The sequence below is a fragment of the Myxine glutinosa genome, chromosome 1, assembly GCF_964187855.1.
Source record: "Myxine glutinosa chromosome 1, kmMyxGlut1.1, whole genome shotgun sequence".
Lineage (NCBI taxonomy): Eukaryota > Metazoa > Chordata > Myxini > Myxiniformes > Myxinidae > Myxine > Myxine glutinosa.
In genome coordinates this window covers 154,049,851-154,077,549 of record NC_136261.1, presented here as the reverse complement: position 1 = coordinate 154,077,549, position 27,699 = coordinate 154,049,851, and the positions used below count along the sequence as shown (strand labels likewise).

At 40.4% G+C, this 27,699-nt stretch overlaps 1 protein-coding gene across 1 annotated transcript; it reads right to left on the bottom strand.

The window, feature by feature from the left end:
* LOC137429991 (homeobox protein BarH-like 1) lies at positions 1-27,699 on the bottom strand. The gene is made up of 6 exons (XM_078778729.1): positions 27,471-27,699; positions 26,326-26,448; positions 8,515-8,577; positions 7,980-8,274; positions 3,111-3,195; positions 1-649 (listed from the first exon to the last, which is right to left on the bottom strand). Exons 2-6 carry the CDS (start codon positions 26,444-26,446, stop codon positions 545-547), a joined length of 669 nt encoding a protein of 222 aa, XP_078634855.1. The 5' UTR covers positions 26,447-26,448; positions 27,471-27,699; the 3' UTR covers positions 1-544.

Below are 27,699 nucleotides of genomic sequence, written 5' to 3'. Positions count from 1 at the left end.
TCTCTTTTATTTTTGTTGTACATCTCCCAACCTTCCTCTCCCCATTGAGTGGTTATAGTCAGGCTAATCCGCAATTACCAATTCTCCGTGTCCTAGTCCCCTACGTTTCTCACTTCACCGCACCCGATGTTTATTTTAAAAGTAATTCTACATGATCCAAATAGTCCCAAATTTTATTCTTCAATTGCTTCTTTTCCTCAGCTCCAAATTGGATCTAATCCCTGATCCTCTATCATGGCTGCAGTTGGCAACATCAAAGGGATTTGATCCTTTTATGATCATCCCTAAGTGAGAAGTGACGGTACCGATTGTGTACAGTTAGATGTGAAATGAGGGCTGAATTACAATGTGGTTCCAACAATTTTGAAAGTAAGGAAAAGCAGGAGGGATGGGGATCTAACCTTATGCAAATTGACCAAGTTCAACCCCATAGGATATTCTGCTTGCCTCACTGATGTCCCCGCAAGACCTTTCATCATGTGCACTCTGAAGAAGGAAGTGGTTACATCCGAGTGCCCACCATGTTGTACAACGCCTTGTTGATCTATTTCCCCTCTTCTTGATGCCTCAGCTCACACACTGATGGAATAGAGTCTTTTCGTGGTCGACCCTTTGGCTTCGTAGGGGATGCAAGACCACTGCCCACAACCTGATTGGAAGTAGAAAAAAAGGCAAACATCATTTCTGCAATGTAAGGTCGCATTACAATTATGATTTAGTAGATTGTTTTAATGTTGACGCAGAAAGATTTCAAATCTTGGAGAATGTAGTGTCTGCTCCAACTACTGACAATAGAAATCGTACATACAAGGCAACATGTCGAACTTGCACCTCTGAAACTCCCAATATTGATCAACAGCTGGCCAATAAGGACAACAGATTAAACACTTTGAAAGTATCTCACTATTTAATTGCAAGGCCATTTTCGTTTATTGGTATGTTCAGTGTCCACCTGTTGCCAACTTTCCTTCCTTCATTACATTCTACTTACCAGTAGAAGTCAGTGGACTTGTTATTTAGGGATGGCTCAGACACTCCATTGGCTCAATACAACATAATAATACTAGACCTTCCCTCATATATATATATATATATATATATATATATATATATATATATATATATATATATATATATATATATATATATATATATATATATATATATACAGACTTGGCATTGAATATGGCATTTTTTTTTTTCTTGACTTGGGTTTACTTTCTTAACTCAGTATATCAATCTGGCGAGTTTCTTTTACACTTTGGTGGTTTATTTGTTCAAAGAACCATGTCACTGATTGTCTGTCGCAGCAAGACGTCAACAACAGGATTATATCACAGGTGGCGTGGCAAAATGTACGGACAGGTGCATTTGATGATTGGCTTCACAGTCGGGTATACAAGCGTTGTTGCGTTCTGTATTAGTGGAAAACAACTGCTGCACATCTCCAAAAGTTATTGCCGCTTCCTCTGGAGATGGTCCGTCAACTCGACAATGCTGTTTGTCATTGAGTGGTGGCTTTACGAAATTACGGCATGAAACAGCGTGCTAATGCTCGGCAGTATGGCATCACTCAAGGTCAGGTGTCAAAGATCCCGAAACGAAATGCTCACAGGGGTGTCCCTACTCCAATACTGAGGCTAGGACGTCCCCACAGAACCACAAGGAGGGATGGTCGTCAGCTGCGCCGGTTAGTCCGCAATGGCCGTACCAAGTCCGCTAATCGGCTTAGGGCTGAGTGGCAGCAACTGACAAATGTGCCTGTATCCAGAAGGCTAGTCAACCAACGACTGGTTCAAGCAGGCTATCGTGCCAGGCCTCCCCTGAGAAAGCCATGCCTGACAAGACAACACCGCCAGCGCCGATTGCAGTGGGCCAAAGAGCACCATCAATGGCAGCCAGGACACTGGAATCACGTGATCTTCAGTGACGAGTCTAGATTTCTGGTCTATCGTCAAGATGGCCGTGTCCAAGTGCGCAGACAAGTGCATGAAGCCTACAACAAAGATTGTATAGTGCCAAGAGTCCAAGCTGGAGGTGGTGGGGTGACCGTTTGGGCTGCTTTTCATGCAGGGGGCAAAACTGACCTGGTTGTTCTGAATGGAAACCTGAACCAGTTCAAGTACAGGGCCATTCTGGAAGAAACATTGCTTCCATTTGCTCGTGCAGCCTTTCGAGGAAACTTTGTCTTCCAAGATGACAATGCACAGCCTCATCGTGCTCGCATGATCCAACACTTTCTTGCTGACCGTGGTGTAGAGCATATGGAGTGGCCTGCAATGTCCCCGGATATGAATCCGATAGAGAACTTGTGGGCAGAATTAACGCGTCAAATCGACCACTTGGACCAGCAGCCTACCTCTGTGCGTGAATTGCAGCAGGGTATTGTCACTGCATGGCAAGCAATTCCTGTCCAAACCTTGGCAAATCTCGTGAACAGCATGCCTCAACGTGTACGTGCTCTCCTGAATGTTCGTGGGGGTTACTCGAAGTACTGAACTGTAATTTTACTGTCCGTAATCCCAGTCGTAATTTAACTTTTGTTTTTGTTAAAAATAAATTGGGCTAATGTGCAAAATAAAGAGATACTTCTGGAAAACGTACAGAAGTTTAACACAGTACTGTCCATGAATTGAGTTCGATATCAGTTTGCATCACTTTCAAGGATCAATTTATTTGTTTCGAAATGTCAAATGTGGTTTTTGTTTCTTTTTAAACGTCACATTAACAAAATCTGGAATAATTTCAACATAATTCCAATGAACTTTTGGTTCTAAGACATCTTGAAAAGTAAGTTCACCCCCACAAAAAATATTCCATATTAAATGCCAAGTCCGTATATATATATATATATATATATATATATATATATATATATATATATATATATATATATATATATATATGTATGTATATATGTATGTATATATATATAAACCTACTCGAGGCACCACTGAGTCATTCGTTTGTTGGTAGACTTCAAAGTCATAGAGGTGATCAAGTGATTGCATTGATATTTGACGAAAAAGAAAATGCAGACATGACCCAAACAAAGATTGACAATAAAAAGGAGAACTACATCTTGGAAAGGAAACTGAAGCCAGACGTACAATCTTTTTCCACTTCATACGTCGGTTCTGGTACCAGGTCTTCACTTGAAGTTGGCTCAAGCCAAGAGACGCAGCCAAGGCAAGCCTGTTGAGGAAAAACAATTAAAAGGACCAAAATAAATGTGAAATAACTTGTGTTCAAACATTTGGTTTTAAAGCTTTTTTAAAGTTTCCCCAAATCCTTGTCTTAACAAACTTTCCTAATATTCAACTAAAACATCTGTTATACACTTGTGACAATTTTTCGTTGCCTCATTCAATTAATCTTCTGTATTGCTCCCCATAAAGCACATCGAAAGGCAATTGATTTTTTGAAAATCAACATAACATTTCCCAATTAACCTCAAAGTTGGTTTACCAGTTAAGGTGGCTGGCTTAAGATCCTAGGATCTTGAGTTTAAGCCCCTGTCGTGCCATTGAATTAACAACGTTGGTCGACTCAACTTTCCATCTTTCTGAGGTTGGCAAAAAGAGTACCATCTGGCTGGTAAGGGAGCATTGCATCAGTGGCACAGCCATGCCCTCAATAAATGATGCAGCCAAGCAGCCACGGGCTGCATACGAATAAATAAATAAACATAACACTAACAGTTCTCTAGTTGCAATTAATTTACAGTAGACTCAAATTAAGACGAATAACTTTTGAGACAAATTTTGATGAAATGACAGCAAATAAATAAATAAATTGATACACAGCGAGACGGGCACTTGGTCGAGCGCATACCTCCGCCAGGATGCACAGTTTATGTTCATCTGACCAACATATCCACCTAGTTTTGTCATGTCATCCACAACTTTTTGACATATCGTGCTATATATCGGTTTTAGCCCGATCTCTCAAGGGTGACGAATCACTTTAGAATGATCTAATCTGGAAACGCATTCAAATCTTCACCAAAATTGAATCGATTCATCCTTGTCACACATTAAACCCAACCACCAAGTTTTGTTCAATAAGGTCCACAGATTTTTGAGATATCCTGCTTACAACAGACAAACAAACAGTCGTGGCCAAAAATATTGGCACCCTTGCACCTTTTTCAAATAACTCACAATTTTCTCCAAAAATAGGTTGAAATTGACAAAAGTATTTGGTCTCCACAATTCTTTATTTCACTGTTAATATTACAGAACCTTTGTTTTTAATTCAGAACTTAATATATCCTTTTAAATCAGAAAATAGAAAGAAATGGCATTGACAATATTATTGACACCCTCGACTTAATATTTGGTAGCACAGCCTTTGGACAAAATAACTGCAGTCAAGCGCTTCCTATAGCCATGATTGAACCTCCTACACCTCTCTACTGGCAGTTTGGCCCACTCTTCTTGTGCAAACTGCTCCAGTTCTCCCAGATTTGAAAGGTGCCTTCTCCCAACAGCTGTTTTCAGATCTCCCCACAGGTGTTTAATGGTATTTAGATCTGGACTCATTGCTGGCCATTTCAGAACAGTCCAACGTTTTGTCTTGAACCATTCCTGGGTGCTTTTTGAAGTGTGTCTGGGGTCATTGTCCTGCTGCAAGACCCATAACCTTCGACGGAGACCCAGCTTTCTGACACTAGGTTTAACATTGCGCTCCAAAATCCCTTGGTAATCTTCTGATTTCATGATGCCATGCACACATTCAAGGCACCCAGTGCCAGAGGCAGCACAGCAACCCCAAAACATCACTGAACCTCCTCCATGTTTGACTAGGGAAGGTGTTCTTTTCTTTGATGGCTTCATTTTGTTTTCTCTAAACATAGACATTGACAGCAAACATGTCCAAACATGTCCGCACAATGTCCATAACAATTGGACAACCTTTACCAAAAATCTCCAATTTGGTCTCTTCTATCCACAGGACATTCTCCCAGAAGGATTTTGGCTTGTTCGGGTGTGCTTTGGCAAACTCCATTCGGGCTTTCTTATGTCACTCTCTCTCAGCAGTGGGGTCCTACAACAGAACCCCCTTTCATTGAGTTGGTGACAGATGGTGTGAGTAGAAACTGTCATACGTTGTGTCTGAAGGTCAGCTTGAATCTGTTTGGCAGTTTATCGAGGTGCTTTCTCCACCATTCAAACAATCCTTCGCTGCAAACTTCAATCAAGTGTTCTCTTGCTTCCACGTTTAGGGAGGGTTGCTACAGTGCCATGGGCCTTAAACTTCCTGATAACATTGGGTACGGTGGACACAGGAACATCAAGACCTCTGGAGATGGACTTGTAGCCTTCAGATTGTCCATGCTTGGCTGCAATCTTGTGTATGACCTCCTCAGACAATTCTCTGGTTTTCTTTCTTTTCTCCATGCTCATTGCAGTGCACACAGTGACACAAAACAGCAGAATGACCCCTTTTATCTATTCAAACTGGTTGAATACATACCATACCATGGGTGAGTTCAATTCCAAAGTAAAGGAGAATCACGTGCTTGAAATATAATTATTTCTAACAACTTCTAATAGGTGCAAATAATATTGTCTGAGCCATTTTAAGATTTATATGTGGGATAAGCTAAGATTTAGTAATTTTTTCAGCTTTTTTTGTTTTGTTTCACTGCAAACCAAAGAAATACATGTGTGGATACCAAAATATTTTTTTATTTCAACAATTTTCTGGAAAAAAATAGTGCATTATTTGAAAAAAGTGCAAGGGTGCCAATATTTTTGGCCACGACTGTAACGTCGATCCACCTTCGCTGGCAGAGGTAATTATCTTGTCAAATTAACCTCAAAGACCATTCATGTGAACGTGGAGTGTACAGCATTTCCACGTTTTAATGCATGGAGCCTTTTGCCTGCAGTACGTTACGTAAACATTATTGCAGGTTTTAACTGAGATGTTCAATAAAAGTATTTATTGCTCCTTTTGATCCCTGGACTGCAGCCTCAGACCCCATATGCACTACATTGTCCGAATTATTCATGGGTAACCGCACTGCATCTCACATTGTCGTCATTATATTTACAAGGTGTTCGCTCCTTCTTTATGAACATTAGATATTTTAGGAGAAATGCAGTAAAGGTATTACTGCTCCCGATCACTCTTCAGGTTGTCATTTGACTTCAGTCAAAGGTCAAATTCTGCCAGGTTTTCTCCAATTCTCATGATTGGGACATTCCTCATTCAATATCTCCAGTTATTTCCCCCTTACCAGTTAATACTTTTACCCCATCTCTCCCCTAGTTATTGGACAACCTTAGACTCACTTTCTAGTTTCTCCATAGTCCCCTTCAAATAAAGTCATTTGGTCATGCTTAACATTCAAAACTTGTTGATTGTAGTTTTTGCCAAAAAGCTGCAAAAGAGGTTATTGTCAATAAGTAATCTGAATTTTATTGTTACTAACAGTGCATGCATGTTATACAACTGTTTCATGTGCAGGTGCATGTACGAGGCATTTGTTGAGCACTTAGTATCCGAGTCTTGAATGTATTGGGCTTGTAATAATGTGGTAACAATGGCTGCCCCACCACAAGATGCACCATTACGGAGCAGGGAGGAGTCATCAAGTCTTTCCTTAGTGAAGACGTCAAAACATATGACATTCTTAGGATAATAATTGCACTATATGTTACAAACTGTGTGCCGCAAAATAAATGTACAAATGATGTGATCAGTGTCAAAAAAGGAAATGTGTGGATAGTCTTTCCTGCCGGTGAAGTTTACTTTGTGGGTAATGGACAAATTAACCTTCTTTCCACCTATCATTGTGTATACTGATTTAGCTATGAAACATCGTTATTAATGAAGAAGGAGACACAGGGACTGCTGAGGATGTTATTTTGAACATCCAGTCTTAATATGATACAGCAACTTAACAACAGCAGTACGGGACCGCTTGATTTTGGACTTCCGCACATTAGTAAAGCTTGCTGGCAGCTTCTAAAACTTACAATTAAAACTCATCTTCTAGTTCATAATCGAAAACAATCCACTTTTGGAATACCACATGGGCAATAATTTGTAATTTGTGCAGGATGCCAGCAATAACTCACGATTTGTGAAAAACACCTTGGGATCTCTAATACCAACCACATAATGCCAGCAAATGAGACACCAAGGTTAACGTCCATCTGAGGAAAGGTGCACTTTGTGATGCAACGCCTTGTCTGCGAAGCAGTAATCAGTACGTTTTATCATCGGACAGAGAATTGAAACCCTCTTACACGAGGTCTTACACGAGACTCGATCTTGTATACAAAAAAACCCCCAAAAAACCCCCAGATTGGACAGCTCAGAGGCAAGTACGTAAACTTTTGCACTTCCATCAGACCTTGCTTCGAACAAAAGCACCAGTTATTTCCATTATCAACTATGAGATACCTCCTCATACATCAGACATGCTTACTGCTGGATGTCTTAGAATGAAAACAAGATAAGACTACGACACTTGGTAGAACGCATACCTCCGCCAGGCTGAACATTTTACATTTTGTATACCACAGATAGGCTACATATAAATCTCGACGTTAACCAAAATCGAATCGCCTTGTTCTTGTCACCTACCCAACTCATCCACCAAGTTTCGTCAAAATCCGTCCATAACGTTTTCAAATATCGTGCTATATATCATTTTGGCTCTATCTGTCAATGGTGAAGAATCACATAAAAATTATTGTATAAAGAACAGGATCAGTATCTTCACCAAAATCGAATCAAAAACATGTCCACCAAATTTCGTCGGAATCCATCCATAACTATTTGAGATATCCTGTTGACAGACAAACGGCCAAACAGACAGAGGTGAAAACAACCTCCGTCCACCTTAGCTGTCGGAGGTAATAAGGAAAAAACAAAATCAGGCACCTACCCCTCAGGTAGGTTGTGACATATCAGCAATGGTTGGTGTGATTTGTATTTGCAAGAGCTGGGTGCTTGCGTGCCTGTCAGGTGTAGAGAGGTACTTCTGCCGGTCAAAACGATGCTCCAAGTTCGTCAACTGTCTCTCCGTAAAGACTGTACGGTTCCTCCGGGCACGTCGAGCTCCTGCAGGTAGCTGTCTCTCGTGTACAGGTAGACCTGCTGGCTGACACAATTTTATTTCTGCCTCTGTTCCCACAAGCTGGCACTGAGTAGGCAGGAAGCCAACTGAAAGGCTCAGTGGGAGAGGCAAGGATTGTGGCATGCAAGTTGAGATGATGGGAGAGCTGGCAAGCATCGGCCCAATCATCATAGGCCCTGTGGGAGCAGAGTGACAAGTATGAATGAGAGATTATTTTATATCTATAAAGTATTTACATAGAATATTCTCCCTCTGAGATTAATATTGGGGGGAGTGGGGTGGAATTAACATATCAAAATGGATGTTCGTGTGATTGATTCAGATGCAAGTCCGAAGAAACTTGATCTCGTATCATTTCAGATAAGAATATGAAAAGAAGCTTCATTTGAGTTTTTGAACATTATTACTGCACTTACTTGATGTGAAGCTGGTATGCTCAACATCACATATTATTCTTTCCAATCTCTTGTCCACTATACCTGCAACATGAAAAAAAACCCGAACAAGAGTTAGGATGAGAGCGATGTCGTTAAAGACTTCTCTTTTTCTCTTTGTGCCCAGGTGTCAGGTACACATATAAAGAAAGATTCCGTTTGGCAAAAAATCATTCACCTGCTTATTCACTTTATTGATAAACTACGGAGTAGCTTCAAGTAATATATGACTCATGTTTCCAAGTTTCGTTTCTTTGTTACGCTCTTTTGAATTGGTCGTGTTGTCCTCGGCTAGGTGACCAGGATAAACCAAGCAACAGCAGTACTTGCCTCAAGTCCTGGCAGAGAGTAGTCTAGTGTGGAACTAAATCAAATTGTTGTTTCAGAAATATGAGCGGTTGGGAAGAGAAACGAAACTCGTCAAAAATTTGGAATTACAAGATTTGATCACTTTGCATCTTCATATGAGACAATGCAACCTCTGTGAATTTAACAGTCATTTTGAGCATCTTGTTTAGCATCTCTTCCTATTGGGATTCCAAATTAAATGTGAAATGCACACGCATAATGTTTCATATTTCACCATATTACTTTATTCTTAGCCTTACTACAAATTTAAAGGATGGAATTTCAATTTGTGACAAATTTGGGATGTTTTTCCGTACCACATGTAAGGTTCTGCGTACGCCCCTTGTTACACACTTGTTTTTTTCGTAACGTTTTCCATTTATTCCAAGCTAATTTTGGAATCCTCATCCTTGCAGCTATTTCTGATCCTCCACTGACTTCCAACATGTATCCGAAAAAACAAAATTTCTTCACCCTTTCAATTTCCACTCCGAATGCCACAACTTCCTGCCTTAGAGTGTGATCAACACTTTCAGTTCCTGTTCCACATTCCTTACATTTAAACCTACCAGCTGCCTGATTCAAACTACCCTTCACTCCACTACATGTACGAGTATTGTACACGACATAACTTTCACAAACAGATCCCTGCATCGGGTTTGGCCCAACACCTTTGCCACACACAGACACACATATATTAGAAATACATAGTCTGGCAACATGGCTGTTCAGGAATGGCATGTCGGTGTTTCCATATGCTCATCAATTTGGTCTGAACTGCACTTGTGTCCTGTTTACTACTCCAATAGACATCAGAATTTGGTACTTGCGATGCGGCATGCCTAACACTGTGAGGGTGGTCCAACTGAAGAAACAACTGACATGTCTTACTATAATTCACCAAATGTCCGTCTGTCCGTTCGAAGGTACCGCAAAAACGGCCGAACCGATCGCAACGAAATTTTGGGTGGGTAATCCTGGGACCTCCTGGAGTAAAATAGGCTATATTGTTTTTCCAATTGGGAAAATTTTCCAGTTTTTCCAAACACGATGGAATAATATTTACCGATATGAACAGTGATGTGGCTTTTATTGAAATTCCACAAATACTGTTTACATTTTGATGATTTGTGTGTGATATGATTTATCGGATGTTTATATAAATCGTTTAAAATACAAAAAAAGCCTTCAGTTTCTGATATTTTGCCTTTTCATTTGGGCCTTCCAATTGAAGCCCCACCCATAGGGCGGGTACCATTGCTAGTCTATATAATACACATCTATAATACAGGTGGCAAGAACGGCATAAGGTAAACCACAAATCCACATCAATCATACACCTCCTCAAAATCCCACAACGTCACGCCTGCTTGCCACTTTGCCACATGTGCTCACTGCCCAACCCGTGTGTACGTGGACCATGCTTGCTCACTCAGAAGTTAGCTGACCAGCTTGCCAACACATCTTTCCAGACATCACACAAAAATAATTCCAGAAATGAGAGAAAGTAATGGGGAAAAATGTAGGTGACATGAGATTAAAACATGGGTGGGAACCATGAGCGTAATTGGAATTTGAGCATGTATTCCCAAAACTCCAACCAATTGTACACAGGTGACATTGAGTGGAGACAGGTAAAAGACATAAATGATAGAGATAATGAATAGACAGGTAACCAATCTCTCAAAGGATGGATGGATAACTTTTGTTACAGTTTTCACAGCACCAACACCAAGATGCCATGGTTAAGGAGGGAGGGTAAGGGGTGGTGTAGTCATTCATTGACGAAAATGTAAGGAAGAAAAGTTTAGGAAGGATGAGGGAATTGTCACGGTTGTGGAAAGAATCTAAAAGAGGCTAAGAAAATATTGACATAAGGAAAGATGAGGAAAAGGGTGTATAGTCAAGGGTGGTTGGAACTTCCATCATTTTGTAGGACTGGCAGCATGGCCTAGAGGAATGCACGTACTCGTCTGTGAGCCATCTAGCCTGGGTGTGATTCGTCTAGCCTTGACCAGCCCAGCAATTACCTGCCATCCCAGAGTTTCATAGGTCAGGTCATTCATCAATGTATGTGCCGTCCCTTTAGATAGATGTTAAACGGGTATCATGTCTGCCATCATTAGTTGGTGGACGTTAAAGATCACATGGTGTCCTTCGCACCGTCAACTAGTTCCAACGTCGTACCACAACCAGCAGTTGGCATTGCATCAGTGGCACAGCCATGCCCTCAGCCAATGATGCTACATGTAGCCTTGTGCTGCATATGAAAGAAGAAGACCACCATTTTGTGCACATAACTCATATCTGATAAATGATTGAATTTTGGAATGAGACCCTAAAGGTGTCAAGTGTGTAGCAGCAGCTCCTCTTAAGAGGTAAAGCATTATTCCATCAATATATTTAGATGAATGTCTTGTAAAAAGCAAAAAGTTAATCAAAATCGAACATGAAAAGGATAAACAAGAAGAAAATTAAGAAAGCACTTTTGGTCATCTTTTGTGTGTATGTATATAATTATAAACATAATATATAACACACACACATACACACGCACACACACACGCACACACATACACGTACAGAGTTCAGTTGAACTGGGATAGAAAATAAATTATTATAAATGCCCATGGACACTACACCAATGGCTTTAAGAAAATGGCAGGACTGCGTCAATCGGACAAGTGTAGGTTCTGCAAGGTACAAACAGAAAGTAAGAGCCATCTCCTATCAGGATGTAAAAAGCTCATGTCAGAGCAGCTGTACACCAAAAAGCACAACAAAGTATGTGGAGTAATCTGGAAAAACTGGCACATCTGCAAAAGTCTCAATATCCCAGTTCCAGAAAATTCGTGGAAACACGAACCAAAAGCAATCACTGTAAACAAGGAAGTAATGCTGACGTATGACCCAATGATCCCATCAAGCGTGAACATATAAAAAAGAAATTAATTGAGGTGTCAGTCCACAGCGATTTTGGCCTGAACAATGCAGAAATCAAGAAAATGACAAAATACTAAGTCCTCAAAAATGAAGTGAAAATATCCTGGAAGCTGAAGAGCACCAAAATTGTACCAGTGATTATTGGAGCAACGGGAATGATAAAATAACCTTACAAAGATATTGTAGCTGTTGTTTATGCAAATTGTGTTATCACTTCCTGTGACTTTTGGGTGCCGTATTCACATTCTTGCACTTCCGCCTTCTTCCCCCCCCCCCCACCCCCCCCCCCCATACTGTTTTGCCTGCGATGAACGAAAAAACTGATTGGCTCCATTTTCGATGTTTTCTCTTTAATACCTGACCCTTGGATAGAGGGAAGCTGAATCTCAATTTATTGTTGAACCTCTTGAAGTAACTTGAGGCAAATTATTGTATTGTGTGGATGCAAAACGTATCATTATCCATAGTAGGTTTTGTGTAAAGCAAATAGCAAGTTCATTATGCCATCATGAGTAACGGCATGTACTGAATGGCTGTATTTTTTCTTTTCAATTTTTACGTGAATTAAAGACATACTTTTGAAACCAAGACAAGTCTCGTGCCCTCTGACGATTATAGACAAAGTGTGATAACTGCCACAGATATTAACAACCATCCCATGGAATATTACGACAAACAAACTGCAATTGGAAGCTGTCCCTTAGTGACAATCCTCAAAAGAGCCCTTGGAATAAAACTTTGAGAATAAGAAAACCTCACAAACTTGTCCATGAATCATGATCCCTTACTGAAACGAGGGTGGATACTTCGAGACCTGGGAGGACTCCGTTCCACCTTCTGAAACCCGCATATGGAGAGAGCAACCAACGACAGGCACACACACACACCACTCCCCTCCTCTCCTCTCCTGTCACCTCACCCGCTCGGTGGCATAATGGTTAGAGCATCCACTCTGAGTCAGAGTGGTTGGTTGAAACCCCAAACGAGTCCAATGAAAGACCTTAAAAACGGTACGAACTGCTTGCTTCCTTGCTTGCTTGTCGCACGGACAAACAACGCTTGGACGATAATGCAAACCACCCATTATAACACTTTGCAAGAAACTGCTTTGGCAGCACCAATGCTCTTTAAAGAGTATGTTGTATCATATATATACCGAACAGGAAGAGGAGATGAGAGAAACCCATTCAGGGCCACACGTTGACTACGACTTGAGAGGAAGTCCGCCAGCCATGCGTGGAGATTTCCATGGATACCAAAAGAGGAGAGTTTGGTGAGCAGAGCGGGGTGCCAGACCGTATCGAAGGCACATGATATGTCAAGGGAGACTGCTCTAATTTCCTGTTTGGCATTGAGGACCTCCATCCATTGTTGAGAAAGCAGAAGCAGCATGTCCAGAGTGGAGTGTCCAGGTCTGAAACCAAATTGATGATCAGAGATCAAGCCATTGGAGAAGAGGAAAGATTTCATATCTGAAGCAATGATGGATACCATGACTTTGCTGATAATTGGGAGAAGGCTGATTGGTCTGTAGTTGCTGGGATCTGTTTTTGCACCTTTTTTGTGCAAAGCGGTGATGTTGGATGTTCATCTTCGGTGATGTTCATCTTCTTCCAATAGACCATGGAGTCGGCAGGCATCGTGGAAGGTGGCACAATCTTGACCATTAACCCGTCGCAAATCTTTAAAGGATGTTGGACCTCTGACAGTGTGCAGGCGAAGGCGCAGAAAGAAACAGTCTCTGTTCTTTGGATGAACTGTGTAGACTCTGCCAATTGCGCTGCTGGCATAAACTCCAGGATAATTGTCTACTGGAATGTCCTTCCTGCGATTCCATGTTTTGTTCTCCCATGTGTAGCCTACAACCTTCATTGATTGCTCCTGCGCCAGAAATATGTCTTGAAATATTCCTGAAATAAGTTGTTGACCTTTTGGCCTATGTTAACCTCAAAAATAATTGGTGGTTTAATTCAGTGATCTGATATGCAAATCCTCTTCAAATTTCAAGTCAATTAGATGAAAATTGACGATTTTAGAAATTTGGCCCATGTTGATATTTTCACCTTTAGACCTCAAAAATAATTGGTGGTTGAATTAGGTGACCCGATATGCAAATCCTATCCAAATTTCAAGTCAATTGGATGAAAATGTCCCTTGTGTTTTATACCTCTCCCCCCCACCCCCCCCCCCTTCCCACGCCTCCTGCTCCCAAGCCCTTTCCCTCCCACACTTCTCCCTGCTCTCAAATGTTGTGGTTGTGTGCTTCCCCTTCTCTCCCCATTTTGTCTTCCGCTCCCTCTTTTTGTATATTTTGTTTGTCTGGTTGATTTGTTTGTGAAATAAATGTTAGCTCTTTCATGAGCCTCGATTCAGTATACAAAAAAAACCAAAAAAAAAAAAAAATGTAGGATTTTAAAAACTTCACCTTAAGTTGTTGACCTTTGGCCTATGTTTACTTTTTGGCCTACGCTGATCTCAAAAAGAATTGGTGGTTCAATTTCAGTGACCTGATATGCAAATCCTCTTCACATTTCAAGTCAATCAGATGAAAGTTGAGGATTTTAGAAATTTGAAATTGTTGTTGACTTTTGGCCTATGTTGCTCTTTTGGCTTATGGTGATCTCAAAAATAGTTGTTGGTTGAATTCAGTTTGCTGATATGTAAATCCCATTCAAATTTCAAGTGAATCGGATGAAAATTGAGGGTTTTAGAAACTAAAAAAAAAGAGTGGTTGACCTTTGGCCTACGTTGACCTTTTGGCCTACGCCGATCTCAAAAATAGTTGGTGGTTTAATTCAGTAAGCCGATATGTAAATCCTATTCAAAGTTCAAGTCAATAGGATGAAAATTAAGGATTTTAGAATTGAGGCTGACGACTGTTGAGAAACTCAGTTGGGAGGTTTCCTGCCTGATCTTCAGGTCACTTTGTCAAGAGAATCATAATTTCTTTCATGACAGGGCAGCGAACGTCATTATGTGCGACATTACGTCACTCCTACGGACATGAAAACATTTGTTTTCCTTAAAAATATATTTAAAATAAATAAAATAGTACATAAATTAACAATAAAAGAAGCTAAAAAAACAATTAAAAATACAATAAAAAGCACATTAAAAATATATAAATATGTACGTCCAGTATACTGTACGTACGAGCAACCACTGATTCTCGAGGGGGGGCGGGGAGGAGAGGATGGGGAGGGGAGAAGAGGGGGAGAGGGGAGGAGAGGGGGGGGAGGGGAGAAGAGGGGGGAGGGGAGAAGAGGGGGGAGGGGAGAAGAGGATGGGGAGGGGAAGGGGGAGGGATGGGAGGGGGAGGGGAGAGGGGAGGGGGAGGGGAGGGGAGGGGGGAGAAGGGGGGGTAGGGTGGAGGGGGAGGGGAGGGGGTAGGGGGGAAAGGGAGGGGCATGGGGGAAGGGAGGGGGAGGGGGGAGGGGGAGGGGGGATGGAGAAAGGGGGAGGGGGAGGGGGAGGGGGATGGAGAAAGGGGGGAGGGGGAGGAGAGGGGGGCAGGGGAAGGGGGAGGGGAGAAGAGGGGGGAGGGGAGAAGAGGGGAGGGGGAGGGGTTAGGCTGGAGGGGGGAGGGGAAGGGGGGAGTCAAATCGGAAGTCATTGTCGTCAATGGAATGTCGCATTTATTTTTTATTCCCTGTCAAATGGCATTGGTCCCGCATTCCGAACCCGGAAGTCGGAAGTCATTGTCGGCAAAGTTGAAAAATTAACGTTACGAAATACGCTGATGACGTCATAATTTTAAAACCCGAAGGTTTTTTAAACATTTAAGGTGTGCTGTAGTTGCTCTGGGACGTACTGATTCCGAATATGAAGTTGAAAAATTAACGTTCCGAAATACGCTGATGACGTCATAATTTTAAAACGCGACGTTTTTTTTTTTAAGTTGAGATTTTATTCGAATTCGAATCCCATTAAATTTCAACTGTTGGAAACAATAATTATTTCAATTTCCAACAGTTTAAATAATTATTGTTTCCAACAGTTGAAATTTAATGGAATTCGAATTCGAATAAAATCTCAACGACCGTTTATTCGTTCTTGGCGCGAAAAAATGGCGCGCATTTTGTCATTATGTGCGACTTTACGTCACTCCTACGGACGTGAAAACATTTGTTTTCCTTAAAAATATATTTAAAATAAATAAAATAGTACATAAATTAACAATAAAAGAAGCTAAAAAACAATTTAAAATACAATAAAAAGCACATTGAAAATATAGAAATATGTACGTACGCGCAACCGCGGGATCGGAAAGGGGCAATAGCGCCGCCACAAACTACACCATGGAATTGCAGCTGGCGCGGTTTTTTAAACCATTGATATTAAAATAAAACGTAGCCTAAAACCACCAGGATTTATGCTGATTCCGAATCTGTGTCTAAAACTTTTCTCCGATGTGTAGTTCTTGAGTTATAAGCGGACATCCAGACAGACACACACACACACACACACACACACACACACACACTCCTCCTTTATATATAGAGATATATAGTACAGAATAATCAGTCCGTTGCCGAAAGAACAAGATTAAAAAAACAATTCTCCAAAGAAGTTTCAACCATGTTGAACAATTTCTCTGTGGCCCAGTGGTCTTACACTTTTTGTGATGAAGTTGTATATTTCTATGCAAAGTCAATTTTGTTGGGTCCATTCAAATGCAAGAATTCCACAATACATTAAAACTATCAAACGTATTGTTGAAAAGTTTAGCGACACTAGAAGTGTGGATGACCAAATGAAAGGGCGCAGTGGTCGAAAACTTTCAGTGATAATCATAAACCTCCATAGGAAATGCCCCACCAGGCGGGGCATTTCCTATGGAGAAGGTTCGCTCACTGACTGCGGCGAGAAAAGTGAGTGATGGCTGAAAGTGATGGCATTTCCCCCAAGATTCCATTTATGGTCCACAAACCTCAAGCGTATTGCATTTGTAAACCATTGGCTTTAGAGAGTACAAGATGTAGAACGGCTCTTGGTATTATGCACCTGAGGATGTACACGTTAATCCAGTATCCCCCTCTTTATTTAACTTCAAAATTGCAGGTCAACTGCACAGTTCCCATGTGGAGGTGTGCAGTAAGCTTTCTTACTTTCTGCACCCTGCACACCTCTTATTTCTGCCGTGTGTGGAACCACCCAACAGAGGCTGCACTATTCTACCTTTCCCTCTAATGCCTAAAGCAGGTGATGCACCCCCATTCCCCATTCTTTATTACTCTCATTAATCCTTCTTACCAAACCCTCCTATTTGCAGGTTGTACTTGTGTTTCCTCCCTTCCTCTCTCTCTCTCTCTCTGGCCTATCATTCCCTTGCTTTTTGTGTCCAATAGTCGTCCCACTGCTCTAATGTCAGTTCATAATCTCCACCACATTGCTGTTTAATGAGCCCTGATCTTTCAGAGTATGAAAGAGATGAATAATTATATAACTAATGTGAAGGGATTAGTTGGTGGACTTCAAAGTTCCTACGGTGTTCTTCGCAAACAGTAGGCAAGTTATTGGCAGCACCATGAGCAAATTACAAATTCCTGCCCTAACTTCCTGTGTCGGAGTAGCGACCCCTCCATGATGGCAACCCCTAACTTCCTGTGTCGGAGTGGTGACCCCTCCAGGATGGTAACCCCTAACTTCCTGTGGTGGAGCGGGGACCCTTCCAGGATGGTAACCCCTAACTTCATGTGTCGGAGTGGCGACCCCTCCAGGATGGTAACCCCTAACTTCCTGTGTTGGAGCGGGGACCCCTCCAGGATGGTAACCCCTAATTTCCTGTGTCGGAGCGGGGACCCCTCCAGGATGGTAACCCCTAACTTCCTGGGTCTGAGTGCGTGGTGATCCCTCCAGGATGGTAACCCTAAATATAGAAACTACATTGGCAGCAGCGACGCTCTGCATGGAGCATGGTTCATGATGTAATCTGATGATGTACAATAGGACGCATTTTGGGACGTTAAAATGGTCTGCACAACAATAATTAGCATCCAGTGTGCTGCGAAATTGAAGTACATAACACAGAACCAAATAAAATGGATCACAAACTATAAAGAGGTGGATACTTTGAGACCTGGTAGGCGTCTGTTCCATCTCTTGAAACCCACCCACATGTGCAGATAGCAGTGAACAACAACAACTTGCGCACACAAGCCTCACACCCAGGGAGCTAAGGCAATAATAACATTTAACAGGAAACCGTTTTAACCACAAATACTTTGATGAGCTCAGTTATTTCACCCTAGATTTAGTCAATAGCAAGTACATAATGCAGTTAAAATTTGTTTTAACATAAGCAAACTACTCAAACAAATAAATAGCAACATTAGTTACAGGGTACCATTAAAATGTCATAATGGGGAGAAAATAATTGTATACAGTATATCGTTTTAATCATTGTTTGTCCAAAATTATTAGTTCATATTTTATAATCACTATTGCTTCGTTTTTTATAACTATTTCTAATGATTTTTACAAAAAGAAGAGCAGCACTCCATTTCTTGGAATGCTAATTGGGGAGGAGGTGTGGGGGGAGGACAGGGAGATAGAGAGAGAAGAGAGAGAGAGAGAGGGGAAAGAGAGAGAAAGGAGAGGAAAGGGAGAGGAAGGGAGAGTAAAGTGAGGGGAAAAAGAGAGGGAGAGAAAAGAGAGAGAGGAAAGAGAGAGGAGAGGAGAGAGAGGAAAGTGAAAGGAGAGGAAAGAGAGATAGGAGAAACAGAGAGAAGGGAGAGGAAGGAGAGTAAAGTGAGGGGAGAGGGAGAGAAAAGAGAGAGAGAGAGAGAGAGAGGAAAGAGAGAGGGAGAGGAAAGAGAGATAGGAGAAACAGAGAGAAGGGAGAGGAAGGAGAGTAAAGTGAGGGGAGAGGGAGAGAAAAGAGAGAGAGAGAGAGAGAGAGAGAGAGAGAGAGAGAGAGAGGAACGAGGGAGAGAGAGGAAAGAGGGAGGAAAGAGAGAGGGAGAGGAAAGAGAGAGGGAGAGGAAAGAGATACAGAGATATATATATGTATACGAGCTTGGCTTGCTGCGCTGCGCTCGCCTCACCAAGCGTCGTTACTGAGGAACGGGCTTACTTTAGCTGAGGATAATGACTGCACCTGAGTTGCTGTGTTGTCATGATTTACACCAATCATAATACAAACAATTATTTTGCGCAAATGTATTTGTTGTGTTTGTGATATTACATTTTTATAGGCAATTTAGGTTGAATGTTTTTTTTTCAAGAAAGAACCCCTCAGCACACACATAGGGGGTAGGTGCAGACTGGAAGTTTGGGACGATTACACCTCACAACCACGTAATTCAAAACACCTCACCACCACATAATTCAAAACACTTCACCACCACGTAATTCAAAACACCTCACAGCCATTAAACACGTAATAAAAACACCTCACCATCACGAAATTAAAAACAACTCACCACCACGAAATTAAAAACACGTCACCACCATGAAATTGAAAACACCTCACAGCCATCAAACACATAATAAAAACACCTCACAGCCATAAAACACGTAATAAAAACACCTCACAGCCATAAAACACGTAATAAAAACACCTCACAGCCATAAAACACGTAATAAAAACACCTCACAGCCATAAAACACGTAATAAAAACACCTCACAGCCATAAAACACAAAATAAAAACACCTCACAGCCATAAAACACGTAATAAAAACACCTCACAGCCATAAAACACGTAATAAAAACACCTCATCACCACGAAATTAAAAACACCTCACAGCCATAAAACACGTAATAAAAACACCTCATCACCACGAAATTAAAAACACCTCACAGCCATAAAACACATAATAAAAACACCTCACAGCCATAAAACACAAAATAAAAACACCTCACAGCCATAAAACACGTAATAAAAACACCTCACAGCCATAAAACACGTAATAAAAACACCTCACAGCCATAAAACACGTAATAAAAACACCTCATCACCACGAAATTAAAAACACCTCACAGCCATAAAACACGTAATAAAAACACCTCATCACCACGAAATTAAAAACACCTCACAGCCATAAAACACATAATAAAAACACCTCACAGCCATAAAACACGTAATAAAAACACCTCATCACCACGAAATTAAAAACACCTCACAGCCATAAAACACATAATAAAAACACCTCACAGCCATAAAACACGTAATAAAAACACCTCATCACCACGAAATTAAAAACACCTCACAGCCATAAAACACATAATAAAAACACCTCACAGCCATAAAACACGTAATAAAAACACCTCACAGCCATAAAACACGTAATAAAAACACCTCATCACCACGAAATTAAAAACACCTCACAGCCATAAAACACATAATAAAAACACCTCACAGCCATAAAACACGTAATAAAAACACCTCACAGCCATAAAACACATAATAAAAACACCTCACAGCCATAAAACACATAATAAAAACACCTCACAGCCATAAAACACGTAATAAAAACACCTCATCACCACGAAATTAAAAACACCTCACAGCCATAAAACACATAATAAAAACACCTCACAGCCATAAAACACGTAATAAAAACACCTCACAGCCATAAAACACATAATAAAAACACCTCACAGCCATAAAACACATAATAAAAACACCTCACAGCCATAAAACACGTAATAAAAACACCTCACAGCCATAAAACACGTAATAAAAACACCTCACAGCCATAAAACACGTAATAAAAACACCTCACAGCCATAAAACACGTAATAAAAACACCTCACAGCCACAAAATTAAATAAAACCTCACCACCACATCATTTAAAAACACCTCACCACCAAGTAATTCAAAACACCTCACCACCACGTAATTCAAAACACCTCATCACCAACTAATTCAAAACACCTCACCACCAAGTAATTATAAATACCTCACCATCACGTAATTCAAAACACCTCATCACCAACTAATTCAAAACACCTCACCACCACGTAATTATAAATACCTCACCATCACGTAATTCAAAACACCTCATCACCAACTAATTCAAAACACCTCACCACCACGTAATTCAAAACACCTCATCACCAACTAATTAAAAACACCTCACCACCACGTGATTTTAAAACCCTCACCACCACATCATTTAAAAACACCTCACCACCACATAATTCAAAATACCTCACCACCACGTGATTCAAAACCACCAGAACGTTATTAAAAACACTTCACAACCATGGAAACAAAAGTTTGAGGGAGTCGTTAAGTGAGAACACAGACACTGCCCTGATGTGTCGATATATAGATAAATGACTGCACCCGAGTTGCCGTTTTGTCATAGTTTAACTTTAAACCAATCATAATTCAAACAATTATTTTGCACAAATGTATTTGTAATATATGTGATATCACATTTTATAAACAATTGAAGTTGAAAAAAAAATTATTCCCAAAAAAATTCCCAAAAAAAAAAAAAAAAATTGCAATTTTTGTTTTAAAAAAAATAACCTTAGGACATACCGACGGGAGAGATATGTGCATACCAGAAGTTTGGTAAGATTTCACAAAAGTTTGAGAAAGTAGTTCAGTGACAACACAACACATGACAACACATGACAACACAATACAACACAGGACAGACACTGCACAGATATATATATATATATATATATATATATATATATATATATATATATATATATATATATATATATATATATATATATATATATATATATATATATATATGTACTAGCTGGGCTCGGCTCGCTGCGCTCGCCTCACCAAGCGTCGGTAATGAGGAACGGGCTTATTTTAGCTGAGGGTAATGACTGTACCTGAGTTGCTGTGTTGTCATGATTTTCACCAATCATAATACAAACAATTACTTTGCACAAATGTATTTGTTGTGTTTGTGATATTACATTTTTATAGGCAATTTAGGTTGAAGATTTAGGTTGAATGTTTTTTTTTCAAGAAAGAACCCCTCAGCACATACATAGGGGAGGGGTAGGCGCAGACTGGAAGTTTGGGACGATTACACCTCACCACCACGTAATTCAAAACACCTCACCACCAGGTAATTCAAAACACCTCATCACCAAGTAATTCAAAATACCTCACCACCACGTAATTCCAAACACCTCACCACCACGTAATTCAAAATACCTCACCACCAAGTAATTTAAAACACCTCACCACCACAAAATTAAAAACGCCTCACCACCACGAAATTGAAAACACCTCACAGCCATAAAACACGTAATAAAAACACCTCACAGCAACGAAATTAAAAACACCTAACAGCCATAAAACACGTTATAAAAACACCTCACAGCCATAAAACACGTAATAAAAACACCTCACAGCCATAAAACACGTAATAAAAACACCTCACAGCCATAAAACACGTGATAAAAACACCTCACAGCCATAAAACACGTAATAAAAACACCTCACAGCCATAAAACACGTAATAAAAACACCTCACAGCCATAAAACACGTTATAAAAACACCTCACAGCCATAAAACACGTAATAAAAACACCTCACAGCCATAAAACACGTAATAAAAACACCTCACCACCACAAAAATAAAAACACCTCACAGCCATAAAACACGTAATAAAAACACCTCACAGCCATAAAACACGTAATAAAAACACCTCACCACCACAAAATTAAAAACACCTCACCACCACGAAATTGAAAACACCTCACAGCCATCAAACACGTAATAAAAACACCTCACAGCCATAAAACACGTAATAAAAACACCTCACCACCACAAAATTAAAAACACCTCAACACCACGAAATTGAAAACACCTCACAGCCATCCAACACGTAATAAAAACACCTCACAGCCATAAAACATGTAACATGTAACACCACATCACCACCACAGCAACGAAATTAAAAACACCTAACAGCCATAAAACACGTAATAAAAACACCTCACCACCACAAAAATAACAACACCTCACAGCCATAAAACACGTAATAAAAACACCTCACAGCCATAAAACACGTAATAAAAACACCTCACCACCACAAAAATAAAAACACCTCACAGCCATAAAACACGTAATAAAAACACCTCACAGCCATAAAACATGTAATAAAAACACCTCACCACCACAAAATTAAAAACACCTCACAGCCTTAAAACACGTAATAAAAACACCTCACAGCCATAAAACACGTAATAAAAACACCTCACAGCCATAAAACACGTAATAAAAACACCTCACAGCCATAAAACACGTAATAAAAACACCTCACAGCCACGAAATTAAAAAAACCTCACCACCACGTCATTTAAAAACACCTCACCACCAAGTAATTCAAAACACCTCACCACCACGTAATTCAAAACACCTCATCACCAACTAATTCAAAACACCTCACCACCACGTAATTCAAAACACCTCATCACCAACTAATTCAAAACACCTCACCACCACATAATTAAAAACACCTCACCACCACATAATTCAAAACACCTCACCACCACGTAATTCAAAACACCTCACCACCACAAAATTAAAAACACCTCACAGCCTTAAAACACGTAATAAAAACACCTCACAGCCATAAAACACGTAATAAAAACACCTCACAACCACGAAATTAAAAACACCTCACAGCCATAAAACACGTAATAAAAACACCTCACAGCCATAAAACACGTAATAAAAACACCTCACCCCCACGAAAGTAAAAACACCTCACAGCCATAAAACACGTAATAAAAACACCTCACAGCCACGAAATTAAAAACACCTCACCACCACGTCTTTTAAAAACACCTCACCACCAAGTAATTCAAAACACCTCACCACCACATAATTCAAAACACCTCATCACCAACTAATTCTAAACACCTCACCACCACATAATTAAAAACACCTCACCACCATGTAATTATAAATACCTCACCACCAATTAATTCAAAACACCTCACCACCATGTGATTTAAAAACACCTCACCACCACGTCATTTAAAAACACCTCACCACCACATAATTCAAAATACCTCACCACCACGTGATTCAAAACCACCAGAACGTTATTAAAAACACTTCACAACCATGGAAACAGAAGTTTGAGGGAGTCGTTAAGTGAGAACACAGACACTGCCCAGATGTGTAGATATATAGATAAATGACTGCACCCGAGTTGCCGTTCTGTCATGGTTTAAACCAATCATAATTCAAACAATTCTTTTGCACAAATGTATTTGTAATATACGTGATATCACATTTTATAAACAATTGAAGTTGAAAAAAAAAAATTCTTCCCAAACAAATTCCAAAAAAAAAAAGAAAAAAATTCCCTTAGGACATACCGACGGGAGAGATATGTGCATTCCAGAAGTTTGGTACGATTTCACAAAAGTTTGAGAAAGTAGTTCAGTGACAACACAGGACAACACAACACAACACAACACAACACAACACAGGACAGACGCTGCACAGATATATATATATATATATATAGATATACAGACTTGGCATTTAATATGGAATATTTTTTTTGTGGGGGTGAACTTACTTTTCAAGATGACTTAGAACCAAAAGTTGATTGGAATTATGTTGAGATTATTCTAGATTTTGTTAATGTGACCTTTAAAAGAAACAAAAACCACATTTCACATTTCGAAACAAATAAATTGATCCTTGAAAGTGATGTAAACTGATATCGAACTCAATTCACGGACAGTACTGTGTTAAACTTCTGTACGTTTTCCAGAAGTATCTCTTTATTTTGCACATTAGCCAAAACATTTTTAACAAAAACAAAAGTTAAATTACGACTGGGATTACGGACAGTAAAATTACAGTTCAGTACTTCGTGTAACCCCCACGAGCATTCAGGGGAGCACGTACATGTTGAGGCATGCTGTTCACGAGATTTGCCAAGGTTTGGACAGGAATCGCTTGCCATGCAGTGACAATAGTCTGCTGCAATTCACGCACAGAGGTCGGCTGCTGGTCCAAGTGGTCGATTTGACGCGTTAATTCTGCCCACAAGTTCTCTATCGGATTCATATCCGGGGACATGGCAGGCCACTCCATATGCTCTACACCACGGTCAGCAAGAAAGTGTTGGATCATGCGAGCATGATGAGGCTGTGCATTGTCATCTTGGAAGACCAAGTTTCCTTGAAAGGCTGCACGAGCAAATGGAAGCAATGTTTCGTTCAGAATGGCCCTGTGCTTGAACTGGTTCAGGTTTCCATTCAGAACAACCAGGTCAGTTTTGCCCCCTGCATGAAAAGCAGCCCAAACGGTCACCCCACCACCTCCAGCTTGGACTTTTGGCACAATACAATCTTTGTTGTAGGCTTCATGCACTTGTTTGCGCACTCGGACGTGGCCATCTTGACGATAGACCAGAAATCTAGACTCGTCACTGAAGATCACGTGATTCCAGTGTCCTGGCTGCCATTGACGTTGCTCTCTGGCCCACTGCAATCGGCGCAGGCAGTGTTGTCTGGTCAAGCGTGGCTTTCTCAGGGGACGCCTGGCATGATAGCCTGCTTGAACCAGTCGTTGGTTGACTAGCCTTCTGGATACAGGCACATTTGTCAGTTGTTGCCACTCAGCCCTAAGCCGATTAGCTGACTTGGTGCGGCCATTGCGGACTAACCGGTGCAGCTGGCGATCATCCCTCCTTGTGGTTCTGCGGGGATGTCCTGGCCTCGGTATTGGAGTAGGGACACCCCTCTGAGCATTTCGTTTCAGGATCTTTGATACCTGGCCTTGAGTGATGCCATACTGCCGAGCAATAGCACGCTGTTTCATGCCGTAATTTCGTAAAGCCACCACTCCATGACAAACAGCATTGTCCAGTTGACGGACCATCTCCAGAGGAAGCGGCAATAACTTTTGGAGACGTGCAGCAGTTGTTTTCCACTAATACAGAACGCAACAACCCTTGTATACCCGACTGTGAAGCCAATCATCAAATGCACCTGTCCGTACATTTTGCCACGCCACCTGTGATATAATCCTGTTGTTGACTTCTTGCTGCGACAGACAATCAGTGACATGGTTCTTTTAACAAATAAATCACCAAAGTGTAAAAGAAACTCACCAGATTGATATACTGAGTTAAGAAAGTAAACCCAAGTCAAGAAAAAAAAAATATTCGATATTAAATGCCACATATTAAATGCATATTAAATATATAGAACTATATATATATATATATATATATGCAGATATATATATATATATACATATATAATATATATATATATATATATATATATATATATATATATATCTGAAACAAGAGAACACAATCTCACCTCTGAATTAGACAAATATAGAGTGAATAACATTTCAATTTTGGAAACTTGAAATGTACTAATTTTATTTTACATCATTCTTTTCTGGTCACCCTGTATCTTGATGAGATTTGTGCTGAGAAACTAAATGACATATTCCAGCAAGTGTAGATCACTGTGACGTAAATCCTCAAAATTACATGTTTATCTGATCGTGTGGTTTTTCCAACCTTCCCAGGATTTTTGAAGTTTGCCAGTGGACCATGAATCTTGAGCACGGTCTTCTGGATCTTCTAGGATCTCGGCCATCATGAAGGAGTTGAAGCGGCGGCGAGGGACATCCCGTTGCATAGCTGAATGGGGTCACACGTGCACGGGTATACTATTGGTGTGGTTAGGACTTTGTCCAGTGTGTACAGAATAATCATCATTCATAGTAAACTAGTGATACTTATATATTTGAAGCCCTGAGAAGTTCAACCGGTTGTCCCATCCATATCCATCACCAAATTGAGTTAAGTGGATCAAAGTAATCACATTATTGGTGTTGATGGTCGTTCCGAAAACAATGCGTAACACCGATATTGATGTTTCTCCAGTTGTAGTTGAATGGGTTGCCAAATAAGAACCTGAACATTGTATCCTCAACATACCCAGGGGTACACCTATCTATAGTTAATGAAAAGTTGCTTCATGTGTCGTAGCCCACCTTACTTCTCAGAGAGTACTTTATACCTATACCTGGCAAGTTTGATAATTCAAAATTTTTTGGGGAAGAGTATATGCAATTGTGTGATCAAAATGGAAATTTTTATCAACATCTAGTTAGTTGTACTAATTTGTATTGGATGCTTTCAGACATGCAATGACTTATGTGATAGGTGAATATATCGTTACGACGTCGTTACTGACCAGCTCAGAGCAACGCAACGAACATCTCTGGACTCCAATTAACACTTGTGTAAATGTTTTAAAAACCCTGAAAACTTTGATTAAAATCGGTTAACAGTCTCTTCAGAGCATGTTGTAAAGTTTTTTTTTTTTACTGCAAAATTGATTTACATATTTTGGAACTCCACATACAAGTTTCCATCAAATATTGTCCTTTCCATATGCATCTCAATTTTAAAGCAGAGGACACTTTTTCCATGAGTTTCATTCGAGTTTGAACAGAGATTTTGCCACCTGAGTTCTCCCTATTTACAATTGCTACGTCATTCACCTAAAATTACCCTAACTATTGGAGCGCAGTTTGTAAATGTTGCGCGCAACAGGCATTTCCCATGGGTGGTGGTCATGTAAAGTTTCTAAAGCCACAGGTATCACACACATACAGAGAACATCTTTTTAAAATCCACAAATTAGATAAACTGACCTTCCACCTCTTTGATTCAGATTTCCAAGTTGTGTCTTTAAACGTCTCCCCTCTGTACTTTGTTAATACGACACAGTCATTTTGCTCCTCTCCATCGTGCTGACAATCCTGTTCCACATTCCTCCCCACCTCATGAAACTCCCTTAATTTAGAACTCACCTGGTGAGCCAGTGCCACCTGCATATGCCTCTGCTGCTCACCTGTGCGAACAGCTTTCCCTACCAGCCAC

Excerpts from the sequence above, each read along its gene's own strand:
- LOC137429991 (XM_078778729.1), bottom strand. The coding sequence starts at position 26,446 with ATGCAACGGGATGTCCCTCGCCGCCGCTTCAACTCCTTCATGATGGCC. Across the intron at positions 8,275-8,514 it reads GCATACCAGCTTCACATCAA|GGCCTATGATGATTGGGCCG; the intron begins GTAAGTGCAGTA and ends CTGCTCCCACAG. Across the intron at positions 3,196-7,979 it reads TACCTCTCTACACCTGACAG|GCTTGCCTTGGCTGCGTCTC; the intron begins GCACGCAAGCAC and ends TTTCCTCAACAG.